The 24,425-nt window shown below is 45.7% G+C and overlaps 1 protein-coding gene across 1 annotated transcript in view; it reads left to right on the forward strand.

The window, feature by feature from the left end:
- The window catches only part of LOC135057423 (ovostatin-like), a 202,389-nt gene that overhangs the window by 142,321 nt on the left and 35,643 nt on the right, over positions 1-24,425 (forward strand). The window contains exons 18-24 of the mRNA XM_063963315.1: positions 14,101-14,233; positions 15,207-15,438; positions 18,398-18,521; positions 18,621-18,739; positions 21,802-21,859; positions 22,157-22,240; positions 23,943-24,119. Of these exons, the coding sequence (XP_063819385.1) occupies positions 14,101-14,233; positions 15,207-15,438; positions 18,398-18,521; positions 18,621-18,739; positions 21,802-21,859; positions 22,157-22,240; positions 23,943-24,119 (927 nt within the window). The remainder of the gene's footprint in view (positions 1-14,100; positions 14,234-15,206; positions 15,439-18,397; positions 18,522-18,620; positions 18,740-21,801; positions 21,860-22,156; positions 22,241-23,942; positions 24,120-24,425) is intronic.

Here is a 24,425-nt window from a genome sequence, read left to right on the forward strand (position 1 = left end):
ACAGCCGTGGACTACCGTACTGCATCTGCTGCTAATATAGACTGGATGATAATGATATAAAAAATATATATATATATCACTACTGCAGCCGGACAGGTATATATTATATAATGACGGACCTGCTGGACACTGTCAGCTCAGCACTGCAGACTCCTAAAGTAAGCTACTAGTATCAAGAAGATAGAAAAAAGAAAAAAGAAAAAAACACCACGGGTAGGTGGTATACAATTATGGATGGACGAGCGACTGCCGACACAGAGGTAGCTACAGCCGTGGACTACCGTACTGCATCTGCTGCAGTGCTAATATAGACTGGATGATAATGATATAAAAAATATTTATATATCACTACTGCAGCCGGACAGGTATATATTATATAATGACGGACCTGCTGGACACTGTCAGCAGAATGCGTTTATAGAATAAAAAAAAACACCACACGACGAGTGTTTAACTTTTTCAGGCAGACAATCACAATATACTGGTGGTCAGTGGTCACTGGTCAGTCACACTGGCACTGGAAGTGGCACTCTGGCAGCAAAAGTGTGCACTGTTAAAAATATGTACTCCTGCTATAACTGCTCCCCAGTCTCCCCCACAATTAAGCTGTGTGAGCAGTGAGCACTCAGCACAGTCAGATATACAGTATTACATAGATGATGCAGCACACTGAGGGCACACTGAGGCTGAGCACAGATATGGTATGTGACTGTGTCACACTGTGTATCGTTTTTTTTTCAGGCAGAGAACGGATTCATTAAACTGGTGGTCACTGGTCACACTATCAGCAAGTAGTACTCCTAATATGCTCCCCAAAATGAGTAAATCAAGTGTCACTCTCTACTACTCTCTAGTCTACTCTAAACGGAGAGGAAACCAGCCACGTCCTCTCCCTATCAATCTCAATGCACGTGTGAAAATGGCGGTGACGCGCGGCTCCTTATATAGAATCCGAGTCTCGCGATAGAATCCGAGCCTCGCGAGAATCCGACAGCGGGATGATGACGTTCGGGGCGCGCTCGGGTTAACCGAGCAAGGCGGGAAGATCCGAGTCTGCCTCGGACCCGTGTAAAAAAGCGTGAAGTTCGGGGGGGTTCGGTTTCCGAGAAACCGAACCCGCTCATCACTAATTGTAACTGCTGCAGGTTAGAAGCTATTCTGTTCCTATTCAATTAATGGTGATTTTATAGAAACATTCACCTGACCTCATAGAAACAGACAGCTGGTTACTTTCACTTTGTTGGTCTCTGAGGAGTGTAAGTGGAGAAGGATAAAGGGTCTACAGTAATTCTGCGGCAGCGATTGCAGTCTGAAGCCCTTTGTGGAGTGTGCGCGTGCACCCTGGGAGCCCGGTGAGATGCTAACAGCATTTCAGGGCTGCGATCGCATCTGCCTGATTGACTGCCCAAGGCAGTCGCAAGGTGGGAGGGGTGTGCCAACAGCGTTAGAATGTCGTTGGCAGGGCGTGGTCCGTACAACGCAAGGCGTGTCTGGACCATTGTGGCTGCAGGCTGCGGCAGCTGTGTGACGTCACACGCAGTAGCTGTGACTAGAGATGAGCGGGTTCGGTTCCTCGGAATCCGAACCCGCCCGAACTTCAGTTTTTTTTACACGGGGCCGAGCGACTCGGATCTTCCCGCCTTGCTCGGTTAACCCGAGCGCGCGCCCGAACGTCATCATCCCGCTGTCGGATTCTCGCGAGGCTCGGATTCTATCGCGAGACTCGGATTCTATATAAGGAGCCGCGCGTCGCCGCCATTTTCACACGTGCATTGAGATTCATAGGGAGAGGACGTGGCTGGCGTCCTCTCCGTTTATAGAGAAGAGAGTGAGACTAGAGTAGAGAGAGACACAGTAGTAATTTTGGGGAGCATTAGGAGGAGTACTTTAGGAGGAGTACTACTACTTGCTGAAGTGATAGATAGATAGTGTGACTGTATAATGTATATCTGACTTGTGGGGGAGACACTGACAGTGGGGAGCAGTTAGAGTCTGAGAGCAGGACTTGCTGCCAGAGTGCCACACTGCCATTGTGACCACACTGACCACCAGTATAATATATATTGTGATTGTCTGCTTAGGAGTACTACTTGCAAGTTGCTGACACCAGTTTAATAATCACCACCAGTTTAATATATATAATATATATATATATATATATATATATAATTGTATATAATATATATATATATAATATTGTATACCACCTACCCGTTTTTTTTTTTTTCTTTCTTCTTCTTTATACATACTACTATAGTAGCTTACTGTAGCAGTCTGCGGTGCTGCTGAGCTGACAGTGTCCAGCAGGTCCGTCATCAGTCATTACATAATAAATATATATTATATACCTGTCCGGCTGCAGTACTAGTGATATTATATATATATATATTGATTTCATCTCATTATCATCCAGTCTATATTAGCAGCAGACACAGTACGGTAGTCCACGGCTGTAGCTACCTCTGTGTCGGCAGTCGCTGGTCCATCCATAATTGTATACCACCTACCCGTGGTTTTTTTTTTTCTTTCTTCTTTATACATACTACTATAGTAGCTTACTGTAGCAGTCTGCGGTGCTGCTAAGCTGACAGTGTCCAGCAGGTCCGTCATCAGTCATTACATAATAAATATATCTACCTGTCCGGCTGCAGTACTAGTGTGATATTATATATATATATATTGATTTCATCTCATTATCATCCAGTCTATATTAGCAGCAGACACAGTACGGTAGTCCACGGCTGTAGCTACCTCTGTGTCGGCAGTCGCTGGTCCATCCATAATTGTATACCACCTACCCGTGTTTTTTTTTTTTCTTTCTTCTTTATACATACTACTATAGTAGCTTACTGTAGCAGTCTGCGGTGCTGCTGAGCTGACAGTGTCCAGCAGGTCCGTCATCAGTCATTACATAATAAATATATATTATATACCTGTCCGGCTGCAGTACTAGTGATATTATATATATATATATATATATATATATATATATATTGATTTCATCTCATTATCATCCAGTCTATATTAGCAGCAGACACAGTACGGTAGTCCACGGCTGTAGCTACCTCTGTGTCGGTAGTCGCTGGTCCATCCATAATTGTATACCACCTACCCGTGGTTTTTTTTTCTTTCTTTCTTCTTTATACATACTACTATAGTAGCTTACTGTAGCAGTCTGCGGTGCTGCTGAGCTGACAGTGTCCAGCAGGTCCGTCATCAGTCATTACATAATAAATATATATTATATACCTGTCCGGCTGCAGTACTAGTGATATTATATATATATATATATATATATATATATTGATTTCATCTCATTATCATCCAGTCTATATTAGCAGCAGACACAGTACGGTAGTCCACGGCTGTAGCTACCTCTGTGTCGGCAGTCGCTGGTCCATCCATAATTGTATACCACCTACCCGTGGTTTTTTTTTTCTTTCTTCTTTATACATACTACTATAGTAGCTTACTGTAGCAGTCTGCGGTGCTGCTGAGCTGACAGTGTCCAGCAGGTCCGTCATCAGTCATTACATAATAAATATATCTACCTGTCCGGCTGCAGTACTAGTGTGATATTATATATATATATATTGATTTCATCTCATTATCATCCAGTCTATATTAGCAGCAGACACAGTACGGTAGTCCACGGCTGTAGCTACCTCTGTGTCGGCAGTCGCTGGTCCATCCATAATTGTATACCACCTACCTGTGGTTTTTTTTTTCTTTCTTCTTTATACATACTACTATAGTAGCTTACTGTAGCAGTCTGCGGTGCTGCTGAGCTGACAGTGTCCAGCAGGTCCGTCATCAGTCATTATATAATAAATATATATTATATACCTGTCCGGCTGCAGTACTAGTGATATTATATATATATTGATTTCATCTCATTATCATTCAGTCTATATTAGCAGCAGACACAGTACGGTAGTCCACGGCTGTAGCTACCTCTGTGTCGGCAGTCGCTCGTCCATCCATAAGTATACTAGTATCCATCCATCTCCATTGTTTACCTGAGGTGCCTTTTAGTTGTGCCTATTAAAATATGGAGAACAAAAATGTTGAGGTTCCAAAATTAGGGAAAGATCAAGATCCACTTCCACCTCGTGCTGAAGCTGCTGCCACTAGTCATGGCCGAGACGATGAAATGCCAGCAACGTCGTCTGCCAAGGCCGATGCCCAATGTCATAGTACAGAGCATGTAAAATCCAAAACACCAAATATCAGTAAAAAAAGGACTCCAAAATCTAAAATAAAATTGTCGTAGGAGAAGCGTAAACTTGCCAATATGCCATTTACCACACGGAGTGGCAAGGAACGGCTGAGGCCCTGGCCTATGTTCATGGCTAGTGGTTCAGCTTCACATGAGGATGGAAGCACTCAGCCTCTTGCTAGAAAAATGAAAAGACTCAAGCTGGCAAAAGCACCGCAAAGAACTGTGCGTTCTTCGAAATCCCAAATCCACAAGGAGAGTCCAATTGTGTCGGTTGCGATGCCTGACCTTCCCAACACTGGACGTGAAGAGCATGCGCCTTCCACCATTTGCACGCCCCCTGCAAGTGCTGGAAGGAGCACCCGCAGTCCATTTCCTGATAGTCAGATTGAAGATGTCAGTGTTGAAGTACACCAGGATGAGGAGGATATGGGTGTTGCTGGCGCTGGGGAGGAAATTGACAAGGAGGATTCTGATGGTGAGGTGGTTTGTTTAAGTCAGGCACCCGGGGAGACACCTGTTGTCCGTGGGAGGAATATGGCCGTTGACATGCCTGGTGAAAATACCAAAAAAATCAGCTCTTCGGTGTGGAAGTATTTCAACAGAAATGCGGACAACATTTGTCAAGCCGTGTGTTGCCTTTGTCAAGCTGTAATAAGTAGGGGTAAGGACGTTAACCACCTTGGAACATCCTCCCTTATATGTCACCTGCAGCGCATTCATAATAAGTCAGTGACAAGTTCAAAAACTTTGGGCGACAGCGGAAGCAGTCCACTGACCAGTAAATCCCTTCCTCTTGTAACCAAGCTCACGCAAACCACCCCACCAACTCCCTCAGTGTCAATTTCCTCCTTCCCCAGGAATGCCAATAGTCCTGCAGGCCATGTCACTGGCAATTCTGACGAGTCCTCTCCTGCCTGGGATTCCTCTGATGCATCCTTGCGTGTAACGCCTACTGCTGCTGGCGCTGCTGTTGTTGCTGCTGGGAGTCGATGGTCATCCCAGAGGGGAAATCGTAAAACCACTTTTACTACTTCCACCAAGCAATTGACTGTCCAACAGTCCTTTGCGAGGAAGATGAAATATCACAGCAATCATCCTGCTGCAAAGCGGATAACTGAGGCCTTGGCATCCTGGGTGGTGAGAAACGTGGTTCCGGTATCCATCATTACTGCAGAGCCAACTAGAGACTTGTTGGAGGTACTGTGTCCCCGGTACCAAATACCATCTAGGTTCCATTTCTCTAGGCAGGCGATACCGAAAATGTACACAGACCTCAGAAAAAGAGTCACCAGTGTCCTAAAAAATGCAGCTGTACCCAATGTCCACTTAACCACGGACATGTGGACAAGTGGAGCAGGGCAGGGTCAGGACTATATGACTGTGACAGCCCACTGGGTAGATGTATGGACTCCCGCCGCAAGAACAGCAGCGGCGGCACCAGTAGCAGCATCTCGCAAACGCCAACTCTTTCCTAGGCAGGCTACGCTTTGTATCACCGGTTTCCAGAATACGCACACAGCTGAAAACCTCTTACGGCAACTGAGGAAGATCATCGCGGAATGGCTTACCCCAATTGGACTCTCCTGTGGATTTGTGGCATCGGACAACGCCAGCAATATTGTGTGCGCATTAAATCTAGGCAAATTCCAGCACGTCCCATGTTTTGCGCATACCTTGAATTTGGTGGTGCAGAATTTTTTAAAAAACGACAGGGGCGTGCAAGAGATGCTGTCGGTGGCCAGAAGAATTGCGGGACACTTTCGGCGTACAGGCACCACGTACAGAAGACTGGAGCAACACCAAAAACGCCTGAACCTGCCCTGCCATCATCTGAAGCAAGAAGTGGTAACGAGGTGGAATTCAACCCTATATATGCTTCAGAGGTTGGAGGAGCAGCAAAAGGCCATTCAAGCCTATACAATTCAGCACGATATAGGAGGTGGAATGCACCTGTCTCAAGCGCAGTGGAGAATGATTTCAACGTTGTGCAAGGTTCTGCTGCCCTTTGAACTTGCCACACGTGAAGTCAGTTCAGACACTGCCAGCCTGAGTCAGGTCATTCCCCTCATCAGGCTTTTGCAGAAGAAGCTGGAGACATTGAAGGAGGAGCTAACACGGAGCGATTCCGCTAGGCATGTGGGACTTGTGGATGGAGCCCTTAATTCGCTTAACAAGGATTCACGGGTGGTCAATCTGTTGAAATCAGACCACTACATTTTGGCCACCGTGCTCGATCCTAGATTTAAAACCTATCTTGGATCTCTCTTTCCGGCAGACACAAGTCTGCTGGGGTTCAAAGACCTGCTGGTGAGAAAATTGTCAAGTCAAGCGGAACGCGACCTGTCAACATCTCCTCCTTCACATTCTCCCGCAACTGGGGGTGCGAGGAAAAGGCTCAGAATTCTGAGCCCACCCGCTGGCGGTGATGCAGGGCAGTCTGGAGCGACTGCTGATGCTGACATCTGGTCCGGACTGAAGGACCTGTCAACGAATACGGACATGTCGTCTACTGTCACTGCATATGATTCTCTCCCCATTGAAAGAATGGTGGAGGATTATATGAGTGACCGCATCCAAGTAGGCACGTCAGACAGTCCGTACTTATACTGGCAGGAAAAAGAGGCAATTTGGAGGCCCTTGCACAAACTGGCTTTATTCTACCTAAGTTGCCCTCCCACAAGTGTGTACTCCGAAAGAGTGTTTAATGCCGCCGCTCACCTTGTCAGCAATCGGCGTACGAGGTTACTTCCAGAAAATGTGGAGAAGATGATGTTCATTAAAATGAATTATAATCAATTCCTCCGTGGAGACATTGACCAGCAGCAATTGCCTCCACAAAGTACACAGGGAGCTGAGATGGTGGATTCCAGTGGGGACGAATTGATAATCTGTGAGGAGGGGGATGTACACGGTGATATATCGGAGGATGATGATGAGGTGGACATCTTGCCTCTGTAGAGCCAGTTTGTGCAAGGAGAGATTAATTGCTTCTTTTTTGGTGGGGGTCCAAACCAACCCGTCATTTCAGTCACAGTCGTGTGGCAGACCCTGTCACTGAAATGATGGGTTGGTTAAAGTGTGCATGTCCTGTTTATACAACATAAGGGTGGGTGGGAGGGCCCAAGGACAATTCCATCTTGCACCTCTTTTTTCTTTAATTTTTCTTTGCGTCATGTGCTGTTTGGGGAGTGTTTTTTGGAAGGGCCATCCTGCGTGACACTGCAGTGCCACTCCTAGATGGGCCAGGTGTTTGTGTCGGCCACTAGGGTCGCTTATCTTACTCACACAGCTACCTCATTGCGCCTCTTTTTTTCTTTGCGTCATGTGCTGTTTGGGGAGTGTTTTTTGGAAGGGCCATCCTGCGTGACACTGCAGTGCCACTCCTAGATGGGCCCGGTGTTTGTGTCGGCCACTAGGGTCGCTTATCTTACTCACACAGCTACCTCATTGCGCCTCTTTTTTTCTTTGCGTCATGTGCTGTTTGGGGAGTGTTTTTTGGAAGGGCCATCCTGCGTGACACTGCAGTGCCACTCCTAGATGGGCCCGGTGTTTGTGTCGGCCACTAGGGTCGCTTAGCTTAGTCATGGAGCGACCTCGGTGCAAATTTTAGGACTAAAAATAATATTGTGAGGTGTGAGGTATTCAGAATAGACTGAAAATGAGTGGAAATTATGGTTTTTGAGGTTAATAATACTTTGGGATCAAAATGACCCCCAAATTCTATGATTTAAGCTGTTTTTTAGTGTTTTTTGAAAAAAACACCCGAATCCAAAACACACCCGAATCCGACAAAAAAAATTCGGTGAGGATTTGCCAAAACGCGGTCGAACCCAAAACACGGCCGCGGAACCGAACCCAAAACCAAAACACAAAACCCAAAAAATTTTAAGTGCACATCTCTAGCTGTGACCCGGATGCACAGGCGGGGAGCTACTCGCCAGGTGCAAAAGTATCACCGCTGTGTGATGCTTTTGCACCCTTGCGGGGGTTAGGGCCTGACATGCTGGCGGACTAGCCCTGTGCTGGTCGTGATCGTAGATGTGCTAAATTTGGCACATCTATGATCAGATCTGAATTACCCCCAAAGTTTTTATTAGAGATGAGCGCCTGAAATTTTTCGGGTTTTGTGTTTTGGTTTTGGGTTCGGTTCCGCGGCCGTGTTTTGGGTTCGACCGCGTTTTGGCAAAACCTCACCGAATTTTTTTTGTCGGATTCGGGTGTGTTTTGGATTCGGGTGGTTTTTTCAAAAAACCCTAAAAAACATCTTAAAACATTGAATTTGGGGGTCATTTTGATCCCATAGTATTATTAACCTCAATAACCATAATTAACACTCATTTTCAGTCTATTCTGAACACCTTACACCTCACAATATTATTTTTAGTCCTAAAATTTGCACCGAGGTCGCTGGATGACTAAGCTCAGCGACCCTAGTGGCCGACACAAACACCGGGCCCATCTAGGAGTGGCACTGCAGTGTCACGCAGGATGTCCCTTCCAAAAAACCCTCCCCAAACAGCACATGACGCAAAGAAAAAAAGAGGCGCAATGAGGTAGCTGTGTGAGTAAGATTAGCGACCCTAGTGGCCGACACAAACACCGGGCCCATCTAGGAGTGGCACTGCAGTGTCACGCAGGATGTCCCTTCCAAAAAACCCTCCCCAAACAGCACATGACGCAAAGAAAAAAAGAGGCGCAATGAGGTAGCTGACTGTGTGAGAAAGATAAGCGACCCTAGTGGCCGACACAAACACCGGGCCCATCTAGGAGTGGCACTGCAGTGTCACGCAGGATGTCCCTTCCAAAAAACCCTCCCCAAACAGCACATGACGCAAAGAAAAAAAGAGGCGCAATGAGGTAGCTGTGTGAGTAAGATTAGCGACCCTAGTGGCCGACACAAACACCTGGCCCATCTAGGAGTGGCACTGCAGTGTCACGCAGGATGTCCCTTCCAAAAAACCCTCCCCAAACAGCACATGACGCAAAGAAAAAAAGAGGCGCAATGAGGTAGCTGACTGTGTGAGAAAGATAAGCGACCCTAGTGGCCGACACAAACACCGGGCCCATCTAGGAGTGGCACTGCAGTGTCACGCAGGATGTCCCTTCCAAAAAACCCTCCCCAAACAGCACATGACGCAAAGAAAAAAAGAGGCGCAATGAGGTAGCTGACTGTTTGAGAAAGATAAGCGACCCTAGTGGCCGACACAAACACCGGGCCCATCTAGGAGTGGCACTGCAGTGTCACGCAGGATGTCCCTTCCAAAAAACCCTCCCCAAACAGCACATGACGCAAAGAAAAATAAAAGAAAAAAGAGGTGCAAGATGGAATTGTCCTTGGGCCCTTCCCACCCACCCTTATGTTGTATAAACAAAACAGGACATGCACACTTTAACCAACCCATCATTTCAGTGACAGGGTCTGCCACACGACTGTGACTGAAATGACGGGTTGGTTTGGACCCCCACCAAAAAAGAAGCAATTAATCTCTCCTTGCACAAACTGGCTCTACAGAGGCAAGATGTCCACCTCATCATCATCCTCCGATATATCACCGTGTACATCCCCCTCCTCACAGATTATCAATTCGTCCCCACTGGAATCCACCATGTCAGCTCCCTATGTACTTTGTGGAGGCAATTGCTGCTGGTCAATGTCTCCGCGGAGGAATTGATTATAATTCATTTTAATGAACATCATCTTCTCCACATTTTCTGGATGTAACCTCGTACGCCGATTGCTGACAAGGTGAGCGGCGGCACTAAACACTCTTTCGGAGTACACACTTGTGGGAGGGCAACTTAGGTAGAATAAAGCCAGTTTGTGCAAGGGCCTCCAAATTGCCTCTTTTTCCTGCCAGTATAAGTACGGACTGTGTGACGTGCCTACTTGGATGCGGTCACTCATATAATCCTCCACCATTCTATCAATGGTGAGAGAATCATATGCAGTGACAGTAGACGACATGTCCGTAATGGTTGTCAGGTCCTTCAGTCCGGACCAGATGTCAGCATCAGCAGTCGCTCCAGACTGCCCTGCATCACCGCCAGCGGGTGGGCTCGGAATTCGGATTTGGGATTTCGAAGAATGCACAGTTCTTTGCTGTGCTGCTTTTGCCAGCTTGAGTCTTTTCATTTTTCTAGCGAGAGGCTGAGTGCTTCCATCCTCATGTGAAGCTGAACCACTAGCCATGAACATAGGCCAGGGCCTCAGCCGTTCCTTGCCACTCCGTGTGGTAAATGGCATATTGGCAAGTTTACGCTTCTCCTCCGACAATTTTATTTTAGGTTTTGGAGTCCTTTTTTTTCTGATATTTGGTGTTTTGGATTTGACATGCTCTGTACTATGACATTGGGCATCGGCCTTGGCAGACGACGTTGCTGGCATTTCATCGTCTCGGCCATGACTAGTGGCAGCAGCTTCAGCACGAGGTGGAAGTGGATCTTGATCTTTCCCTAATTTTGGAACCTCAACTTTTTTGTTCTCCATATTTTATAGGCAGAACTAAAAGGCACCTCAGGTAAACAATGGAGATGGATGGATTGGATACTAGTATACAATTATGGACGGACTGCCACGGTTAGGTGGTATAAAAAAACCACGGTTAGGTGGTATATAATACAATTATGGATGGACGGACTGCCTGCCGAGTTCCGACACAGAGGTAGCCACAGCCGTGAACTACCGCACTGTACACTGGTTGATAAAGAGATAGTAGTATACTCGTAACAACTAGTATGACACTATGACGACGGTATAAAGAATGAAAAAAAAACCACGGTTAGGTGGTATATATTATAATAATAATACAATTATGGATGGACGGACTGCCTGCCGACTGCCGACACAGAGGTAGCCACAGCCGTGAACTACCGCACTGTACACTGGTTGATAAAGAGATAGTAGTATACTCGTAACAACTAGTATGACACTATGACGACGGTATAAAGAATGAAAAAAAAAACCACGGTTAGGTGGTATATATTATAATAATAATACAATTATGGATGGACGGACTGCCTGCCGACTGCCGACACAGAGGTAGCCACAGCCGTGAACTACCGCACTGTACACTGGTTGATAAAGAGATAGTAGTATACTCGTAACAACTAGTATGACACTATGACGACGGTATAAAGAATGAAAAAAAAACCACGGTTAGGTGGTATATATTATAATAATAATACAATTATGGATGGACGGACTGCCTGCCGACTGCCGACACAGAGGTAGCCACAGCCGTGAACTACCGCACTGTACACTGGTTGATAAAGAGATAGTAGTATACTCGTAACAACTAGTATGACACTATGACGACGGTATAAAGAATGAAAAAAAAACCACGGTTAGGTGGTATATATTATAATAATAATACAATTATGGATGGACGGACTGCCTGCCGACTGCCGACACAGAGGTAGCCACAGCCGTGAACTACCGCACTGTACACTGGTTGATAAAGAGATAGTAGTATACTCGTAACAACTAGTATGACACTATGACGACGGTATAAAGAATGAAAAAAAAACCACGGTTAGGTGGTATATATTATAATAATAATACAATTATGGATGGACGGACTGCCTGCCGACTGCCGACACAGAGGTAGCCACAGCCGTGAACTACCGCACTGTACACTGGTTGATAAAGAGATAGTAGTATACTCGTAACAACTAGTATGACACTATGACGACGGTATAAAGAAAGAAAAAAAAATACCACGGTTAGGTGGTATATATTGTAATACAATTATGGATGGACGGACTGCCTGCCGAGTTCCGACTGCCGACACAGAGGTAGCCACAGCCGTGAACTACCGCACTGTACTGTGTCTGCTGCTAATATAGACTGGTTGATAAAGAGATAGTATACAATACATACAACAATATACTACTATACTGGTGGTCAGGCACTGGTCACCACTAGTCACACTGGCAGTGGCACTCCTGCAGCAAAAGTGTGCACTGTTTAATTTTAAATTAATATAATATTATGTACTCCTGGGGGCTCCTGCTATAACAACCTGCAGTGCTCCCCAGTCTCCCCCACAATTATTATAAGCTTTGCCTTTTATACATTGATGTGCAGCACACTGGGCTGAGCTGAGTGCACACAGACTGAGTCACACTGTGTGACTGGCTGCTGCTGTGTATCGTTTTTTTTCAGGCAGAGAACGGATATAGCAGAGAACGGATATATTATATTAAAATAAATAAAAGTTAACTAACAACAACTGCACTGGTCACTGTGGTAAACTCTGTCTGACTCTGCACAATCTCTCTCTCTCTTCTAATCTAATTTCTAATGGAGAGGACGCCAGCCACGTCCTCTCCCTATCAATCTCAATGCACGTGTGAAAATGGCGGCGACGCGCGGCTCCTTATATAGAATCCGAGTCTCGCGAGAATCCGACAGCGTCATGATGACGTTCGGGCGCGCTCGGGTTAACCGAGCAAGGCGGGAGGATCCGAGTCTGCTCGGACCCGTGAAAAAAACATGAAGTTCGTGCGGGTTCGGTTTCAGAGAAACCGAACCCGCTCATCTCTAGTTTTTATAGGAAACATTAAGGAGAAAGCTATAAGGAGATTTGCTAATAAATTGTCTTATTTCTTCTGTATTTGTCTATTTGAGGTGTGATTTTCCATATAGTCTAAGTCCTGTGTGTGATATATTTTGTGAGTACTGTATAGTGTTTTTTTTTTTTTTTTTTTAAATAGCTATGGGGGTATATTCAATTGAAGTCGAAAGCTGCCGTCTGTCGAAAAGTCGTCGGTTTTCTACTTTTTTTAGGTCGGAAGGTGTCCCGACCTATTCAATATAACCCCAAATTATTCGACAAGCACGTGTATCGGCAGAATTGCTGCCGATCCGCGTGCTTCTGTCGAAAACGGGCCAAAACCGACAGGTTTTGGCCCCCTTTTCGGCCATCTCAATCCGACTTTAAAAACAGTGACCACCCGGCTCCAGAAAGCAAGACCTGCTGGAGCCGGGTGGACGCTGCCGTGAGTGGCGGCTGTGACACATCCTCCGGCTACGCTGCTCTAGCCGCTGCTGTAGCGCTGCTCTCCCCCGTCTGCCTGCGGCTCTCCCCCATCTCAGCTCCCGCATCTCAATTCGACTTTTTTTTAAAGTCGAATTGAGATGTCATTGAATAACCCTTGTCGGACCCATTCCAAAAATTGAATGTCGGAATGGATCCGACTTGTGAGCCTGTGGAGAAATTGCCCATGGCAACCAACCAGCATTGAAGTAACATTTATAATTTGCATACTATACAATTGTACGGAGCAGCTGATTGGTTGCCGTTGGCAGCTTCTCCACAGGCTCACTTCTCCACACTTTTCACTGATTCATGATTAGACCCCTATTTCTGTTAAAGACCAGTCATGTCTGGTGAAAGACCTCCTAATCCTCCATAGCCCAATTGGATGATATTCCTATCAATAAATTGTTGCCTGTCCAAATCAATTAATTTACCTGCTGTTTCGGCAAACGCGCCTGCCTAAGGCTACTCACTTTTTCTTTTTTTTTTTCCTTTAGGTCTTATGGTGTTTTCAAAACTGCTTCATAAATCTGTGTTTTCTACTCTATTGTATTTTGTCTCTGGCCTAAATAAATGGTGCCTTGATATTAATTTGTGTGCTTTCTAGACTGTTTTGTCAGATTGCATAACCGCCACAAAACCACCGGGTTTTACAATCCTCCGCTTAGTAATTTTTTCCCTGTGTATAATCATTCCTGGTGTTGATGCCCTTCCAGCAGATCTCCACAGAATCCTGTTTAGTGTGGGTACATAACTTGGCTTGTTATATTATATGCTGTGAAGGATAACCCAGTAAATCCTTTCTCTACTTATATCGCCCATGTATTGCCACAAAAGAAAGTGTTCTGGCAGACAGTAGTCTTTCTGTAGGATACAGCGCTCGTGGTGGTGGTGCCGCTGGTTCTGCTCCAGTTGAAACGGTCCGAACAAACTTTCCTGAGGGTTTCATGTGGCTTATGCTAAATCTTAAGTAAGTATAAACATTCCTGCACTCGAATTAGGCCCAGATTTATCAAGCCTTGGAGAGTGATAAATAGCATGATAAAGAACCAGCCAATCAGCTCCTGTCATTTTTCAAACACAGCCTGTAACATGGCAGTTAGGAGCTGATTGGCTGGTGCTTTATAACTCTCCAAGGCTTGATCAATAGGCCCCATGGAGTTCCATATTGGTCATCAAATTAATAGGGTTGGTTGTTTTCAAGACTATGCCAAGATCACATTGGCCAGTATGATCATTCTGTACCAGCATCACTGACCACTGTCATGCCCTCCAGTCATTGGCTACAGCTGTTGTGTAGCTACAGGCGATGGCAAGGAATTTCATATATAGGTGGAAAGCACCTAGCTGATGTTCTGTGTGCTCTGGTGGGGATCACCACCCTGGAGTAAGTGTGTGTGGTGCTCACTTCGTGTGTCTGTAGATTCTGTTGTACCGCCTGGTGCTTCTTTAGATTCCACTATCTGTTGCACCATGTAAACTTGCACCAGCCCCCTATGGCAATGAGAATGGCCTCTTAAGTGAACAACTGAGCATCTCTGTATGCAGCCACTCTAGCATCACTCTCTCATAAGACGGGCTGTCTGTATGCATCTGTTTAGTCATTGCTGAGGAACACCCAACTGTTTTCCAAGAAGTGCCTGAAGTTCCTAAGTGTCTCAATCATCACGGCTCCTTTGTGTGTACGCGTCATGAGAATTTTTGAACACTTATAGCAACAACAAAAAAGTGTACATCAGCAATGCATGCAGCGCTGAATCAGGCACGTAAGTCCACATAAGTCTTCCGATTTGGGAAATATAAATGAGAACATCCTCCATTTCAATAACTTCAGATTAAATGTTAAAAATAGAATCTGTGTATGAAGAGCTTAATGTGTTTTGTGTTAAAATAATAAAAATATATATATTTATTATGATTTTTTTTTTTTCCACTTGTCTCAGCACTGAGGGTCATGGTTACGTATCGGAGAAGGTGCCAGACACAATCACAAAGTGTCAAGGATCTGCGTTCTGTTTGTCCGATGAGGGTGGTTTTGGCATGACCAAATATCCAGCTAACTATAATACGTCCCTGCTCTTCTTCGTGGAGCTAACTCTGCCATATTCCTTCATCAGAGGAGAGACCTTGGTTCTTCCTGTTATTGTGCGCAACTATATGGATCAATGCGTCAAGGTGAGCAGTGGGTTCTGATGCCATGTTTGTGGTGTTTGGAACAAACAGCCACGTTTCACAGCAGTTTTGGGGGCTATGGTTTTGCACTGAGCAACAGTGTACAACTCTAGTTGTCATAATGTATGTGGTCACCTGGAAAAACTGCATTTAGTGTTGTATGAAGAGATCACAAGAGCTTCACCGCTTCTATATGTGGGACCAACCGTCAGTCATACTTTGCAAGGGTATGTGGGATCAACAGTCCTACCTTGCAAGAGACCTGTCTTTCTTGAAACATTCAGGGGATCATGCAGTGCACTTCTGTGTGCCTACAGCCTAATGTAATGTGGAACATGAAATAAAGTACCTAAATTTCCCCGCACCCTAGTATATAACTTATCTAGAGATTTGTCCTCGTACATCTAGCCTAAAAACGCCATGCAGCGTGACCCACCAGCACCAGGCGACTGGTGCATAGTAGCGCGTTGTATACAGACTCAGAGACACAGTCACACACAGAAGTGTTGTATATTCAATTACTCAGAGCAGTTGGGTGCAAAGACGCCAGATGCTTACAGAGTCTCTTGGGACCTGGCGCACTGGGAGGGACAGTTTGGCACGACTGCACCAATGATGTATGAGGACACATCCATAAATGTGTCAAACAGCTGTGTTTTAGGATAAAAAAATGGGCAAGAACTTAAAGTGGAAATCATCTTGGTGCTAGTAAAATTTACTGGTTTTCGCTGCTATTAGATATGATCTTTTGTAGCCAATGCACAGAGCTAAATGGGCATTAAAGATCTGTCTGACTAGGCCAGTGGTTCTCATCTCATCCCCCATGTTTTCCCAATAATCCAAGTTTTAGGTTCTGATCTTACAGAACTGGTGGGATTTTGGCAAATTTTCTGCAAAATTTGAAAGCACCAATTACTATATAAAGCAAAACCAACCTTGTAACGGCTTCTTTAATTTAGTGTCAAACTGCAATCCTACCTCTCTCTGTAATCTCGGAATTTATAACATAACCCTCTATATTAGCGGTTCCCAACCTTTTTTTCTCTCCCATACCCCCTGGTTAGGTTTTTCATTTGAGTACCCCCTTGCCTCACAAATCCCCCCCCCCCCCCCTCCCCATCTGTCCACGCCAGAAAAGTTTTTGTTAGGTAGTAATGTTCTTAGGTTAGCTAAATAATCTAACCTAAGGCCCGATTTGATACAGTCATGAGTGTTGGAAGGTATAATCCCCACACAGGTACAGATATAGCTACATGTGGTATCTGAGATATTGGACTAATATCTCCAGCTACCGTCCACGTTATGATTTCTGTAAATGTTCAGTAAAGGATAAAGGTGAGAGCCTTTCAGTATACAGATATTTGATTGCATTAAAGTACAGGTGAGAGAAATGTGGGGTAGTGATCACCTCACTTCAGGCAGCAGAATATTAGGGGACAGTTTGGGACAGCAGGGGAAATTTAACTTTATTTGTATATTGGAAAAGTAAAATATTTTACATTTTAATGCTATTCTTCCACGTTCTAAGAGTTCCTCCGCGGCCGGCTCCTTCCTCCAGCAGTGGCTCCATGACCCGTTGTCCTGCAAGTGAGACAGCGGGTCCTGCGTCGGGGGGATGCTGAAGAGAGGCTTCTTCTGCCATTAATGGCATTGTTTTAAAGTACCCCCGATCAGTCTGCAGTGTACCCCCTGGGGTACATGTACCACAGGTTGGGAACAGCTGCTCTATATGTTTCCATTCTCTTCCTAAATGCGCCAGAGGCTGTAATCGCGACGGCCGCCAACCTTTTCTCATCTTAACCATTGAGAGCAACTCTTACAGTACATAACGTCGGAAAGCTGGGGGGGGGGGGGGGGGGTGTTACCATCCCTACCTGTGCATGAACATGGTGGCAAAAAGGCACACTTATAGAGAAGTGTATGCAAGGGCTTAATTACCTAGAACTTCGTGCGCCCCATAGCAAAATTTTTAAGGTATTTCCAAGGCTTCTAGAGACACCTCTATCCACATCCGTTCAATTATCCCCTAGTTCATCGTATGTCACACAGTGCCCCCATATCACATTAAGTCACACCATAATACTAGTTAATACTATGCCCCCCCCCCCCCCCCCCAAGTCACAGTAGGGTACACCGTCCCCCTGCTACTCGTCGCCACTCAATGTTCTTGGTGAGCTCCTGCTTACCTCTTCGACATCATACATGTTGTACAAGGTTGGTAGAAAGTGCCTTTGAAACAATCTACAGCAGGGTCAGACTGGCCCATAGGTGTACAGGGGCAATCCCCAGTGGTGTCCCCAGAGTTCAATAACTTGGTAGCACAGGATCATGATGGATGAACTTAGGTGCTTGATATGTATGCATGTAAACAACACAGAGGTTAGCCCTACTGCCAAAGTGGGTGTTCCTGTCACACTCTTGTCCCATCCTTTTATAAAGGGTCCCTGTTCTTTGCAGGTCTCCTCTAATGGTTGGCCAAGTCCCTCTGTGGTGGCTGGCCAAACACCCTGATCTTGGGCCTCTACCACTGCATTCCCTGGTGGACCGTTCATACCTCAGTCTGACACTGGTCTACAAGCGACTCTCCATGGTCTAATGTACTCATTTAGTACATTCTATTGAACATACTGTTATCATGGAAAGTAGTTTGTAGACTGATAGACACTCAGCATCCCTGTATTTAATACACGGCATAGAACACACTGCAGAAAGGGACAAAATCAAACCAGGTCCAGCGAGGTGCAGGTGAGGTGGGTCGCCCATGGCTCTGGCCCCATAGCAACAGCACCCCCTGCACCCAATGTAGTTACGCCCCTGAGTGTATGGAAAATTCAGTCTGTTGTTTTGACAATAACCCAAAGTGATTTCTCTATTTATTACAGTCCTGATGCTGTTACTTTAGGACGTCTCCTCCTCTCTTGCTGTATGTGAGTAATGTTTTGCCTTGCTGTCTTTTGATTAGGTCCAAGTAACCATGGAAAAGTCCAGCGCATTTACTGCGGAACTGAAGGGCGGAGAGCAGGGTGCCTGCATTTGCTCTAAGGAAAGAGCCACATATACCTGGGAAGTTCAAGCGAACAACATTGGTATGCCCAGGGACACAATACTTTATATTTTTAAATATAGAACATATAATTTCACGGTTTATATCAATCTCTAGATCATTCTGCCTTTTCCCCGCACAGGTGAGATCAATTTCACAGTGTCTGCTCAGACAACCCACATCGGTCAGACTTGCGATGGCCCTAATGACTCCTCCCAGTCGCCACGCAAGGACACTGTTGTGCAGAGCATTCTTGTGGAGGTGAGACCCTGTTGGTGGTAGTACTGTATGTGTACAGGGTGCGGGGTGTCTAATTCCACATTGTTCTAGGTCTAAATACAGCATCCGGTCTCTAGGTCGACAGTAACTACGTCAACAATGTTTAGGTTGACCACTATTTGTCGACAGTAACTAGTTCGACAGGGTTTCAACATCTACAGAGTCTCCAGGTCGACAGGTAAAAAGGTCGACATGATCTTTTCACTTTTTTCTTCTTCTTTTTTTTGAGCTTTTTTCGATCCACGCGGACTACGATTGGGAATAGTGTCCTTTGCCGCGTGCAAGGGGACACAGTGCACTAATTGGGGTTCCCGGTCACTGTACGGAGAAAACAGCAAGAAAAAAACATGAAAAACTCATGTTGACCTTTTGACCTGTCGACCTAGACCCTGTCAACCACACCCCTAAATACATGAGACCGGTTTTATTTGTATTGTGGCAACTTGTAAACTGGGGTACATTAGGTTGTCGGATCTCTCTGAAAACTGATTTAAGCCATTTTAAGTGTATAAAAGTGCAGGCCCGAAGGCTTAAAGCAGCTTATTACTGTAATATGCAATGTAAGTATCCCGCAGTGCCATCTACTGGTCACAAGTTATACAGCAAGGGCATTCACCCACCTATAACCTAAGAAATATTATATAAACTCTGGCAGCATGGGCACATCTATAATAGTGGTGCACACTGGCCCCCTGCATCAAAATTATAACAAATAAAGGCTTGAAATATCTCACTTTGCATGTAATGAGTCTATATAATATATTAGTTTCACTTTTTGAATGGAATTACTGAAATAAATGAACTTTTGCACGATATTCTAATTTTCTGAGTTTCACCCGTATGGAAATTTATTTGTAACAAATGGGAAAGGCATAGTTGCCTACCCTCACTCATTCTGCAGGAGACTCCCTGAAATAGTAGCAATCTCCCTCACTCCCTGAATACTGTAGTCCAGTGTGTTTCAACCACTATGCCGTGGCACACTAGTGTGCCCTGGGCAGTCTCCAGGTGTGCCGCCATAGAAGCAGAGCCAGGCCCGTCAGTGTTTTGCCGCTACTGAGGCCGTGGAACGATCAATACTGGTGGGTTTAGTGGTTGCAGAGCCAGTTCTAACTCTGGGCCAGGGCAGTGTTGGGCTCTTCTGGCTTTCTCAGATGTGGCTCAGGCGTTACCTATGGAGAAGCTGCAACATGACATCCTAGGACACGCAACTGCACCATCCATGCATCACCATTATATTTGAATGTGCCTTGGCAATATTTAACTCTTGTTCAGTGTGCCGCGAGTTGTAAAGGGTTAAAAATCTCTGCTGTAGTCCATCAATCTGCCTGATTGCACCTTACCCCCATAATGCAGCTCTTATGGCGCCCATACACTTGTGAGATAATCGGTGCTAACCTTTGATTTTGACCGCATCTGTGAGAGGAATCGAAGGATTGTATGTACATTTTAGGTACCTTTCAACGCGATGCGCGGGCACGCCGCTTGAATTTCACGTCTCAAGATAGTATGTGCTGCACTTAATAATTATCGAATCGCAGGTGTTTTTAAAAACACATGCTATATATCGCACTGCGATGGGCACCCGCCTCTGGCCGCTCCCACTCGGCGGTGATGTGCTCATCATGTGATTACTATGCGATCTATCGCATGGTGATCACTTTGGCAGTTCTGGTGCAATTTCATCGCACCTGAACTGCCGGTGCTATATCCTCGCGTTGTGGGGCATCGCACAAGTGTATGGGGACCTTTACATTCTTGGGGGAAAAATGAAAAAGTCAGAGATACATACATTGAAATGGGCTTATCAGTGCCATGTTCCTGTATTGGTTATAAAGCACAATGATCCCTACATATATTTTAAATAAGGTTTCCCGTGGCCATTTACATTGGGCGGGATGTACTAATGTACATCGCCGCCCTGCGCCACGATGCTGATCGCATATGTACTTGCATATGCGATCAGCTTTGCGGAGGACAGCTCTTCCGATAAGAGCTGTCCTCCGCGATGCGCAGCGGTAGCCTGACTTCCGGGATTCGGCCCCAGGAGTCAGTCTGCGCATGCGCAGGGTGACGGGGGCGGCCACAAGGCATGCTGGGAGGGATCCAATCGGCTCCCTCACACAGCGCCGCGGAGAGAAGCCCATAGGCTTCTATGGACTATCGCCAGCTAAAGCTGGCGAACCCCGCCGCGACGCTGACCTGCCAGCTGGGGGATGGTACATCAGGAAAATGCGGTAAACGGGGTTTACCGCATTTTCCGCTTAGTACATCCCGCCCAGTATATGGAACCTCTTGTAATACACAATACACAAAGAATTCCTGAAAATGATCACTGTCTTTTCATTAACAAGTGGATCTTACAAATTTTGGGTCTCATTTACATATGGATGTAAGTCATGTTTATGACACGCCTCTCAGATGTAGCAGCACACGTTCGTGCTGATAGGTGTTGTTTTCACAATCTCCCTGAAATGCTTTTTCAAAAGTAGGCAAGTATGGGGAAAGGGTTCACGTCTTTTCACTACAGGTATAATCAAATATTAAAAATGTCTTAAGCTGGGTACACATTAGGCGACTGATTGACCATCCGTCCGGTCTGCTGACCTATCAGACGATCAGAAATTACATACACACTTACAAGTCGCTGGCCCGATGTGTTTTGCTTGAAGTAACAACTGTCCATTTACATATACCCGCCCAGTTGTGCGGTCAGTTACCGGCGGCCTCGGCAGACCTCCCGTACACTCAGCACGATGCGCACATGTATTTCTGCAGACAAACTGGACATTGGCTGTGATGTCTATACAGACATATCTGACTTACACACCCGCCGACGCACCCACGATCTGTCAGCCGTTGTGTACCCAGCATTAAGGATCAGTTTTTAATAAGCTCAGTTAGGAGCGGATTAGCTGGTGCAATTTATCATTCACAGTGACATTTATCACTCATTAATAAATAAGGGCATAAACTTGAATAAGTCTGATGTGGCGTGTCCTCACTATGGGATAAGTGATCTCTCTTTCTCTCTCCTTTACAAGCCTGAAGGTATCCGGAGAGAGCTGACTCTGAGCAATCTAGTGCTGGCGCAAAGTAAGTGTGAAAGAAAAAATAAAAAAAAAAATATATATATATATATCTTTCTCACCAGATAAATCTAATGTCTAATTCTCGGTCATTGGCATACACACACACACACACACACACACACACACACACACACACACACACACACACACACACACACACACACACACACACACACGCACACACACACACACACACACACACACACACACACACACACACTAAGGAAGTCAATAGGAAAGTCCTTACGTTGCTGATTCGTTCATGTAGTGTGTGACTGTGTCTTTCCTCCGTCTTCTTGTATTACAGGCAAAAACCTTCGGATACCAGTCAGCATAAGTCTACCAGAGAACGTGGTGCCAGACTCCCCGTCTGCTGCTGTTACTGCTAGTGGTGAGTGGCTGCAGTAAAACCATCATTTTGCATCATCCATTTTCAGAGCAAACTTACGTGTTATTGGGAGACAAAACCTTTTCTCAAAACTCACCATGGTCCCAATTTATCAAGCCTTGGAGAGTGAGAAATAGCATAGTGATAAAGTACCAACCAATCAGCTCCTAACTGCTATGCCACAGGCTGTGTTTAAAAAATACAGTTAGGAGCTGATTGGCTGGTACTTTATCACCGTGCTAATTATCACACTCCAAGGCTTGATAAATCTGGGCCATTCTCATTTTATTTGAGTTTGTGGATCTCTGTCTTTGGCAATGTTTCGATCTTTGGTATGGTATGGTTTTGGACTGGTGTGATCTGTCTCGAAGTCCTCACAGGATTTTAGAACTTTTATTCTATTCCAGACTTCTGTTTTTCACATTAAGGGGCTTATTTATCAACAAGTGATAAAACTCATTGGCTGGAGCACCATTTATCACTCACAATCTGCTCCCAACTGTCATTTTTCAAACCCATGACAGTTGGGAGCGGAACACATGACGGTTGAGAGCTGATTGGCTGGAGCACCACTTATCATACACAGGGCCGGTGCAAGGTTTCTCGGCACCCTAGGCAAAACTTCTGCCTTCTGCCCCTTCCCCCTACCCACCCTTCAGATGAAAGGCATGCTGCTCTCACCCCCTCCCCCCTACTCTGTTAAATGGCTGCTGTTCTATCTCCACAAAATCTGTGTGCATGCTGCTGCTCATCCCCCCCAGACTGTGTGCATGCCTGCTCCTCATCCCCCCCCCCCCCCCCCACACACACACACACACACACACACCGCTGCTCTCGCTCTCTTTCCTTATCAATGCAGAGAATGCACTGTGCGGCCACCTTACTTGCAGGCTGCAGTGCAGAGTTGGAATTGAGTAGTCTGTGAAAGAGCCTGGAATGAAGAGCAGTGCTGCATGTCACCCCCAGCCAGGACTCCAGGAGCTGTCAAAGTTACTGCCTGTGCCGGGTGGAGGTGGAGCTGGAGGCTGCAGTTTGGGAGTTTAGCAGCCACGGCTACTGTAAAATACGTATTCTGGGGGATTACAGTTGCTGTGAAAGGTAGGACTATGCTACCTTTTTTAGGCAGCTGCAGCAGGCCGCCCCCTCAGGTCCTGGCGCCCCTAGGCAGCTGCCTATAGCTGCCTTGTGGAAGCTCCGGCCCTGATCATACATAATGAGATTTAGCACTAGTTGATAGATGGGCCTCTAAAATCTCAATTTTCTGTCCCAAAAACCTTAATCTTTCATCTGCCAAACTTTACAAATACTCCAACCTCTAGCATCTCTCACACTTACCACCACTGGCGTTTCTATACTGGGTGCAATGTGTAGGGTGCAGGGGTCCAGGGGGGGCCCACACTGCCCACATGTTATATTACTTACCTTTCATAGTCCCACGTCGGGTGTTGCAGCCACGGCAAAAATCACAGCCAAAATGGCCGCCGCACAATAGTGAAATTAGTATCTGGAAGATGGCAGGACAGTTTCTGAAACTGTTTTTATACTGTATCACTCTTTTGGCTGTCGCACATTGGGTACCATAAGAACTCTGGGTAAACGTAGGTTACAGATCCAGGAATCTGACCACAATGTTTCACGATTCTCTTCCCCCGAAATCTCGGACTCCATTGACGTCTTGTGTTTTTTTTCTTTTTTTTTCTTACAGGCGATATGTTTGCTCTCTCATTACAAAACCTCCAGGATATGGTCCAAAAGCCTCATGGTTGTGCAGAACAGACTCTTGCCCTGGTGGCCCCCATTCCAGCTGTGCTCGATTACCTCAACACCACAAACCAGCTAACGGAGGAGATACTCGAGAAGGCAAAAGGTCACATGTCTGCGGGTGAGCTGAGTGCGAATGTCAAAGGCGCTAGTAGTCTACCCATAGAGAGATATTATCAAATAATAGGCTTTCCTCAAATGGTGGAGTCAGTTGGAGATTAAAGACTTCTAAACTGTCATGTCAGGGGTGTGGCCTGTGGACAGGTTTCATTAAAAAAAAAATCCTCTATACAAAGTTTTTGGATAAAATGCTAACTCCCAATAGGACTGGATGATATTTGACACTAATACCCCTTTTCCACTAGAAGTTGCGGGCCTGACTAGGAATTTGGAACACGGTTCCAAGTCAGGTCAGACCCGAGATGGA

This window comes from Pseudophryne corroboree, chromosome 3 (assembly GCF_028390025.1).
Source record: "Pseudophryne corroboree isolate aPseCor3 chromosome 3, aPseCor3.hap2, whole genome shotgun sequence".
Lineage (NCBI taxonomy): Eukaryota > Metazoa > Chordata > Amphibia > Anura > Myobatrachidae > Pseudophryne > Pseudophryne corroboree.